A 9,427-nucleotide genomic window follows, 5' to 3' on the forward strand; every position below is an offset into this window, starting at 1 on the left:
CCTGCAATCAGTGGGTCAGGCCATGTGTGATTTATATGATCCACAACGTAGCTGAAAGTGCACATTCACTGTTAGGGAGAAGCTTTGCACAATGTCAGATTTTTAAGCACAATTTTTGAAAATATTAAGCTCGTGGAAACACTACAGGGAAGGTGGCACCATCCCAGTGGGAGGCTAGCTGACAGAAGATAGTGGGACTTCTTGAGCCAAGAAATGACCGTAACAACATGGAACACACTTGTTGTGTAGAACAACTGCAGAACATTTACTGGGAAACTACAAAAGCATAACTCAAGAATGAAGTCATATTTCCCCTAAACATAAGTGCCTCAAACCTGTAAACTCTGTAAGAGCAAATCTGCTCATAAAAGTTTGCCGATGGGAAAAGCAATTTAGCAAGATAGAATGAGATCTCAAGTATTGTGCTGAGACTGTCACTTTGGGTTACTCTTACCCCTGTGGAACAGTTATAAGTTTCTTGGTCTCCAAACCATCTCCTCTTAGCATTTCTTTGTAGTCTAACCATGAAATCCATGCACTTCCAGTGCTGTCTTTTCTAAGATGAAAACTCAAAAGAACAACAGGACCTAGTACAGCTGTCCTCGGAGGAACAGCTCTGTGTAAGAGCTTTGTGTCAGATTAGTTGGCTGTTTGTAGCTGGGGATGAGGAGTCACCTATTTGGAATTCTATCTGGTGGGTGGGTGGTTCAGTCTTCATGAAACAGAGAAGTCGTTTAACATATGTCTTGCTGGTGGAAAATCAGATTAATGTGAGGTCTGCCTGTCACGCCCAATTGGAGAAGATTTATTTTGTACTTTTTCAGAAAATACAGCTTCCTCCATCTGTAACCTGGACTATGGTTTTGGCGAATGTTTCACTACCTGTTGAAACATCACGGTGGCAGTGGCCTCGTCCTTGCACGTCTTTAGTTCCCCCTTAACAGATCTTTGCTGCAAGATGAAAAGCTGCAGCCCCGGCTGTATTGGAAATGCAGGCTATGGCTTTTATTTCCCTTTTGGCTAGTAACTTGCCTGCTTGTTTTAAAAATCTCCTTTATCTCTGTATTTGCTTTTCATTAATACAATTTGTGGCATCGCTGTTTGAATTAAACACAGCCAAGCATGTTGTTCACTTCCTTGAAACCCCTGTTCCGAAACCTTGGACAGAGACAGAGCTTTCCTAGTGACAAGGGCCTGTGATCAGCCGACCCCCATGGACTTGACATTTATAAATTGGCATTGCATTTCTGAGTGTTTATGGAGCTGCCTTCTTGGGGGAAACAGTTCTCCAAACAGATCTATAGGGCTGAGTGGGACTGAGAGCTTCCCCTTCCCACCCATTAGAATGACTTATGAGGAGAGGCTGAGGGAGCTGGGATTGTTTAGTCTGCAGAAGAGAAGAATGAGGGGGGATTTGATAGCTGCTTTCAACTACCTGAAAGGGGGTTTCAAAGAGGATGGCTCTAGACTGTTCTCAATGGTAGCAGATGACAGAACGAGGAGTAATGGTCTCAAGTTGCAGTGGGGGAGGTTTAGATTGGATATTAGGAAAAACTTTTTCACTAAGAGGGTGGTGAAACACTGGAATGCGTTACCTAGGGAGGTGGTAGAATCTCCTTCCTTAGAGGTTTTTAAGGTCAGGCTTGACAAAGCCCTAGCTGGGATGATTTAACTGGGACTTGGTCCTGCTTTGAGCAGGGGGTTGGACTAGATGACCTTCTGGGGTCCCTTCCAACCCTGATATTCTATGATTCTATGATTCTATGACGGGGTGGCTGTGCAGTTGGCCAGGAAGTCACTGAAGGATGCTGGTGTGTTCCAGTTGGGAGGGATGTGTGGAAGCTCCCTGTGACTGGGGTTAGGAGCACTCCTTGGGTGCTGCGTGGAATGGATGGGTAGCAGCATTTCTCAGACAGGAGGAGAAGTCAGGTCAGCTCATGGGGGCTAAAGGTTTGGCTTGGCATTTGTTGCAGGGGAGAGGATTATCTCTGCAGCCACGCTGTCAGCTTCAGGCCAAAGGTTTGAGAAGCACTAGAACAAATGGAACCATACAATTCGGACTTGGCTCAGGTCACTCAAGCATCAGTTTTTCCCAACCTGTTACCCATCCCTGACTCCAGTGAATTAACCCCACGCAGCACCCTGTGGATGGTGCACCTCGTCCGTTACCCGGCTGCCATGCATCTGCATCACCATCTAAAACATATTGTTAAAGTTACAGAACAGGGAAGTTCCAAGTCCTTACAACTATTATAGGAAACTCGATTAAAGATGGAGTCAGCTATGCAGACTTTTTCTCTGAGCAATATTTAACCTGCCTAATAGTTGGTGCTGCAGGAACTCAGTGAAATGACCAGACACTGCCTTAGCAGCTAATTGCAATTCATTTCCATGCTGGACTCCCAGACCCATTTCCATCACCTCAGCAATACACTAGTCCAAGTTGAGGCAGGTCAGCTGGTTTATAGTGAATTATGGCATTCTGGCAGCTGTTGCTAAACTTTGGTGAAGGTTTCAGTCTGTATTCTTTTTTTCTGAGTGTATAAGACAACCCCGATGGCAGATGCTTGCAGCTCAGGGTCCTTCTCTTCCAGGCATGTGGAGAGCTTTTTTTTTTTTTTCTTTCTCTGTGTTGCCTGAGCTGTATGCCAGTGATTCACAAATGCTCATAGAATGCACTGTTGCTCAGCCATTGGAGGGCAACGACATGGATCTTAAATATCCCTTTTGGCTGTGAAGCATTAATTTCTTGCATGCAACTGCTTCTAAGTCGCGCGATGTCTGGATTGCTCCAAATGGCGGGGTCCCCAGGGGGCAGGTCGCAGTTTTGGGTGGTGACTTCAAAATAGACTTCATACACAGCAAACGTGGTAAGCAGCAAACAGCCGTGTAAAACAAATAAAAAGGAATATTAATGTCCTGCTTTGTGGCCAGCTGTTCTGAGCTGTAAACTGAGAACTAGGATCAGGATGGATGGACACACCGGCTGCCCTGCAAAGCTCTTGGCGTTCCGTCGCCAGAGGGGGAGTATTACTTCCTAGGAGGCATGGATGGGCTTGGAATCCAGTGGGCAGACGTGGGTGTAGTGAGACCCAGATCCCCGCCCACTGGTGCACAACTATTTGTTGTTTTTTAGTTTGTGAAAGGCCCTGAGCTCCAGGCAAATCTCATGACGATAAACAGCGTATGACGGCTTTACAAGGGTATCGCCATTTCATTTACGCGTGGGAAGGGCGATCAGCCATGCTGAAGATAAAACCTGGCCGAATATTTGGGGAAGCCTAATAATCCTGAAGAATCTAACCACAGGCAAGGGCCACTTGACTTCAAAGCGAAGGAGGCACCTCTTTCAGGGACAGGCCCTGAATTGGGTTCCCAAATCAACACTTCAGCACCCACTTAGGCACCTGGATGGTGCACTGCAGCTTATACACAAGCATGAAAATTTGACTTCATGGCTTAACAAAATGACTTTGTAGATGCTCTCAGTTTGGGAAAGCATTTTACCTTTGACCCTGCAGTTCCTGGGGATCTCATGGGAAAATCCCCAGACGTGCTGTGCCAACAAGCGGTGGGTTGGAGAGGCCTGTTAATATGAAAACCCTGAGAGGGAAGGTCCGGGGCTTTAGCACAAACCAAAAAATCCTTTTAAGTCCCTGTTTACTTGAAGTGCAGAGCTAACGATGTAGTGAATTCTTCCACGGCACTTGATCAGAAACAAGAGTCACTCTACGAAGTTATGCAGTGAAGCAAGCACACTTGGGAGCAGTAGGCATCCACTGCTGCAAAGCAAAGCAATGTGCTCTGGATCTTCCTGGGAGCAAATGCGAAGAAGCATGGCAGGAACTTTCTTTCCTTAGATTGTGGAGTTCTGTTAAATGAAAGTGACCTGGTAGCATCATCTACTTAACCCCGCTATTCCCATGCTGCAGCAGCTTCTCTTAGACTCGGGGTACCTAAGGTTGTGACAAGGACTTTGAGCATGCCTGATAGTAGCTGCCTGATCAGGGTGGATCAGAAAGATTAACAGTCATGGTTACAATGTGTGGGACTGAAATGCTCCCCTCGCCCCCCTCTTATTTCCCCTCGCTTACAGAATAGGAATTAGTCACAGGGTGCTTATTGTCAGGGTTCCTGCAAAATACATGACCTTGGCAATACAGCTTTCACTCCCACGCGGAAACTCCTGCTCATCCCAGGGATTCCTTAGCAGGTCCCTGTGTGCACAGGCAGGCAGGGGAATCTATCAGCAGAATGTTGTTTGTCTGAACGCTTCACTCTTTGGCTGTGTCAGCAGAGTGTCATCTTTGCAGACTGGGCTGTCAGTGACTTTGCGAGCTGTATCATGGTAGTCGCTCAGGACTTCTCGAGTTTGATCGCTTTCCAAATAACGTTCCGATGGTCCTTGTGACATTTTTCAGTTTATTCCATTTTAAAATTATTCATAATGCAAAATGTGTCCTAAAATAATGCTGAAAAATTACTCTGCTAGAGCTCCTGAGACACACACTTGGTTCCTCAGAGTGCCGATTTGGTTCCAGTGGACAGCAGAATGGAAAGGGTTTCTCATGGGGCACACAGAAACATGCACTTGTTTTTATTATGAATCATGTTTTTTCTTTCCTATTTTGCAAGTGTTTGACCCTCAGGCAACTGTCCAGGATCATTCCTTTCCAATTTAATTTATTACGGAAAACAAATGAAAAAGCAAAGTTAATGCCGAGGTTCTGAGATGATGTGCATATCTCTGTTTCTCCAGGAGCACTCAGTGAGGGCCAGGGAAAAAGTTCTTCAACAGCTAAACCCAGACGACTGACTGAGGGGGCTCTAGAAAGAGCAGGGGAGGGAGAGGGAAGTTCTAAAGTATTTAATAAGAAAAGTTAAAACTTCAAATGTTTTGTTCAGTGTAGCACACATTTTCTGTAGTTTTGGGGGAGAAGGGGACTGTGTAATATTTCCTGTCCCCATTTGTACCATTTTGAAATAATCCTGACCAGGACTTTAGCAAGAGCGACCATTGGTCATGTGGACTTAGTGGCATTAGGGCATGTTGGCGTCGATCTGTGCAAGACCAAATGCTCCAACGGGAGGGTGTCAGAACCCAGAAAGGCCATTTTGCTCCACGTGACTGTGTTTTATAATGTGTTGGGGACCGTGTCAGAGCCTTCAGTGATAACAGTGCCTGTAGCTTGTGAGGGCAGCTTACTAAGAATTGGGCAGGTCTAGATCAGATTTCTGGGAAAACCACTATTTCAGGTCAAAGACTGCAAGACCTCCAAGCCACAACTGAGATCAGAGCCCCATTGTGCCAGGCTTGGTCTAAGGCCCTGATCCTACAGCAGGCTCCCCCTGGGCACAGGGCTCCATCCAAGATGGGCAAAGGGTGTGAGGAGGGAGTTTTATCATCTCCACTTCATCTGGGGATTATGTCCTAATTGTGTGGGCTATCAGTTTTCCAAGGTAAGTTAGTGGAAACTCAGTTGCACAAGATGTTTTAAAGTGTAACTGGGCAAAGCCCTCAAGAATCTTCTGCCGAGAACCATCCTGGCCCTTCCCAAGGGCTGGAGCAGAGGGGTTCTCTAGATTGCCCCTGAGTGTTGGTCCAATCTCTTTTAATTTTTCAAGAAAAATGTAATGACTAAGGTGAGAGAGATGAGGACTGCAGGCATTCTTACAGCCCTCAGCCCAAAGGAAATGCAAACATACAAAGCTGATGCTGAACGCTTCTTTGTTCTTTCAGCATTCTGGTGGGATTTTTGGGGTGTCTTTTTGCCATGGGAAGCGCCAGCATAAGATCATGAGATCAGTGTGTTAATTATAAATGTAATCTGTAGAATGTGATTTTTATAGAAACAATATCCTGTACGAGACGCATGTTCCTTTCATTATCATCTAAATAGTTCCATGTGACACCAGCTTTATGGATTTCTCCCCATGTTTGTTGCTCATGTAAAATTGATCTTTCTCCATGAAAGCAGCATTTTGACAGGTTTTTCTCCATTCTGCCCAGGAGCTGGGGGAGAAGAGAAATCTGTAATAGTTCAGTTGGGTCCTGATCCCTACTGTCCTACTGAAAGCTTCATTTCATCTGCCTGTACCAATATGCAGATTTAATGAGGTTGTAGCCAGTCCCCACTTCGCTTCTGACACTGTAAATAGCTACTGCAGTTCGAGGAATGATCATTCTTTCTCTCTCTCTTTTGCAGGGTTGAGTTCCAGAATAAGTTCTACATTGGCACTGGATTCAAGTTCCTCCCGTTCTCATTTGACAGCATCCGTGAAGGAAAATTGGATGATTAGAACGTCCCTCAGCCTAACTGAGCAGTGTTAGTCTTGAATGCTGGCGTGTTGTGCTGTGGTTAGCCCTTGTCTCCTGTGTGTTTTGTGTTGTGAAGTTGTGTGTAGCTCCCCTGCCATGATGTGCTGCTTCTGCGAAAATAACTTCCATTGCAGCTGCCCGAAGTGTCTGTCTGAGACTGTTAAGTGGAGGGCTGTGACATCACTGTAGCAAGCTTAGCTGACATTGCTTCAGAGTCACTTCTTTCTGCCCTAAGCAAACAGCTTGTTTAGTGCTGTGCGTGTTTACCATGGGGGTTGCATAGGAAATGTCTAGACTTAGTGTATTTAATCATGTATTGGTTTATGATATTGTACAGTAATTAGCTCCTTGGCAGATTCCCATAAAGCACTGTGGGGCAAATACAGCCTCCTATTGCATTAGGAACAGGACGTGCAAACTTTGGCCTGCCTGTAGCCCAGCTAATCTGAGAAGGAAGCGTTTAGAGGGAAGAGTCTAATGTCTTTGCCACCTCGTTTAAACAAACTGAGATCCACTGATGCACAGAGGGGTCTTGGGGAAAGCTGGGGCCATGTGCAACCCAGAGCAGTTCCCTCTTGCTTCCACATGTACAGTGTTCTTACTGTGCTTGAGTGAGCTGTTCTCACGGATTGTGAATGCTGCTCTCTTCACACCATACTGCTGGGTGCTTCCCGGGGGGCCAACAGAGCACACTTCCCTCCCCCGGCTGTTGTCAACTCACTGTAGCCTCCGCCTGCAGTTGCAGTTTCTAGCCTGCAGCATTCCTTCATGCTGCCTGGTGCTGGGGGAGCTGGGCGGATGGGTTCTGACACACTCTTCACGGAAGGGTCCACTCACGCTTTCCAGCCCTGCCTCTGTACTCAGCCCATGGAGTCAGGTCTCTTATTTCCTCAGCAATGTTCTGGCATTTCTCAAACAGGACACTGAGACGTGCTCAGAATTTGCCCACCATGGTCTGCACCTAACTTACCTAAAACGGCACCCAGCAGCCATCCTCAGCTGTAACTGGGGGAGCATCCTGCAGAGGCCACCAGCAGGGAACGGCTTACCCTGGCACAGCCCGACTCTGCAACATGCACGTCTGTGTTGTCTTGGGGGCTGCAGTTTGTCTGCCCTGCTGTCTGTGCAAAGAAAACTTGCCTGCTTCCCCGTAACTCTCCAACAGCCCAGATCCATGTGTGCTTCATGCACGCAAGCCAAACAAACCCAGGGCTGTTGCAGTGGGGCAGGGAGTGTTTTCTGTTTCCTCTCTGGGACTGGGGTCGGTGATCTTCCCCACAGAATCTGTCAGTGCTATTTGAGCTGCTGGCAAAGTGGGGAACCCAGCAGGGTCCCTGAGGTATTAAGTTCCCTCGAGGACCGAACACTGGGCTTCCACAAAATTCCCAGCTCTAGCTGATCTAGAGAGCAAGGCCCAGATTCAGAGTCCTTGTGATTAGATCAGTGCCAGAGTCATGCTTTGAATTGGTGACGGTCTGTGTGGTGTGGGAGGGCCGGTCAGATGTCAGTGATGTCAGTCCATAAAGGACCAGAGTGGTAGAAGCGGGGCATACTGGGTGTGTGTTTGGTCCCTACTGGAGCTGCAGTCTAGAGTCATGAAGGTGTTTCGATCCCTTCTCTGTCCCGTATGTACGTGTGCACAGATAACCACATCTGCTACCATGGAAGCTGTCTCATTTCTCCTGGTTTCAGAGGCTCCATTGTGATTGTGTCTGTCAGTGTCAGTATCTCTTCCTCTGCCAACGCTGTCCTATTCTTAGCAATCATGCAACCAAGGAGAGTGAACTCCTGGCATTTTGTTCAGAAAATTCTGTTGTTCGTCAGTGCTGCCTCTCTGGAGCTGGGCTGTGTGATGCTGTGTCTCTGGGACTTGGACACCACGGGCAAGGGCAGCTGCTAACGTTACCAAAACCATGTGACACTCCCCATTCTTCCCCTCCCAGTGGAGTGGAGGGGTGTGGTAGGAGCTGCTCTGCGAGACATGGGCATCGCACTCCCTGCCGGATTGGTGTGGCTGAAGGACAGGCTCTGGGCTGCCGAGCCATCAGTTGTGCACCTCTGACTATTGCTTAATGAAGTTAGTAAAATCCGATATTCCAAGGACTCTGAGGGTTGGCCACGCTAAGTAACACCTGCGCAATCTGACATCGGATCAAGTGTTAGATGGCAGATAATTGCCCCAGAGAACCTCATAAGTACGGCCAGTATTACACTGTCTGGCCTGACAGCCGCACTTGTCCTGTCTGAAGAGTCCTGTTGTGAAGGGAGCAAAGGCTGGGACTCATTGCAATGCCCTCTGTGGGAACAGGATTGAAATAGGGTCACTCAGAGGGCAGCAGGTGCCTGTTCCCCTTGTGCAGGGTGTGAATAGTCACTTGCCTTCCCCGTTGGAAATAGCCTCAGGAGTAGTGATGTGTGTTTAAGCCCTCTCTCTATTGCACAGTCAGCTGTAATCCATGCACTGTATGGGGAGGTGGGGGCAGGGGTGGGATAGATACTAATGAAACAGTGACTGGAATCCTTTAAAACTGGCCATCCAGTGGGAAAATGCCATAAATGCAGGATTCTCTGAAGTGGTGTGAGAAAAGTGTGCAGTGAGCACTAAAAGGAACAGACCGAATGTTTGAGCGAGGCTGGGGCGGGGCAGACAGGTACAGCCAGGCTTTGCTAGCCACAGCTTGTGTAAATATCCCACAGGGAGGAACTGCATTGTGGGAGGTGTGGGACATGCGCATGGATTTGCAGTAATTGAGCCTGATTCTGTTTACATGTTGATTTTACTGTATGTTTACAATCCTGTTTTAAATGAAGTCTGGTCTGCAGCCAAAGCAGTAACACTAACTACCCTGGTGGCCTTGTTGTGACTCAGGGTACACATTACATTGTGGAGTTGAGTGTAATCTGAGCGGTCTGCATTTATTCCTTCCAGTGAGCATGGCTCTGAGGCTGGGCCTTCCCCTCCCTAAGCAGAGCAGGGCATCTCAGCCTGGAGCTGATATCTGGACATCGTGGGCAGAGGCCAGGAGGCACTTGCTGGCCTATGACAGGGTCACTGAGATGCGGTTGGGTAGCTCTGCCTCCATCCCGCAGTGAGCGATGGAACCCAAG

General features: G+C 47.6%; 1 protein-coding gene across 13 annotated transcripts in view; it reads left to right on the forward strand.

The window, feature by feature from the left end:
• ATP6V0A1 (ATPase H+ transporting V0 subunit a1) overlaps positions 1-9,219 on the forward strand; it is a 74,591-nt gene extending 65,372 nt beyond the window's left edge. For all 13 annotated transcript variants that reach the window (XM_043503405.1, XM_038385205.2, XM_038385196.1 and 10 more), the window contains one exon: positions 6,207-9,219. In XM_043503405.1, the coding sequence (XP_043359340.1) occupies positions 6,207-6,300 (94 nt within the window). In that variant the 3' untranslated portion in view covers positions 6,301-9,219. The remainder of the gene's footprint in view (positions 1-6,206) is intronic.
• The last annotated feature ends 208 nt before the right edge of the window (positions 9,220-9,427 follow it).

This window comes from Dermochelys coriacea, chromosome 27, assembly GCF_009764565.3.
Source record: "Dermochelys coriacea isolate rDerCor1 chromosome 27, rDerCor1.pri.v4, whole genome shotgun sequence".
NCBI lineage: Eukaryota > Metazoa > Chordata > Testudines > Dermochelyidae > Dermochelys > Dermochelys coriacea.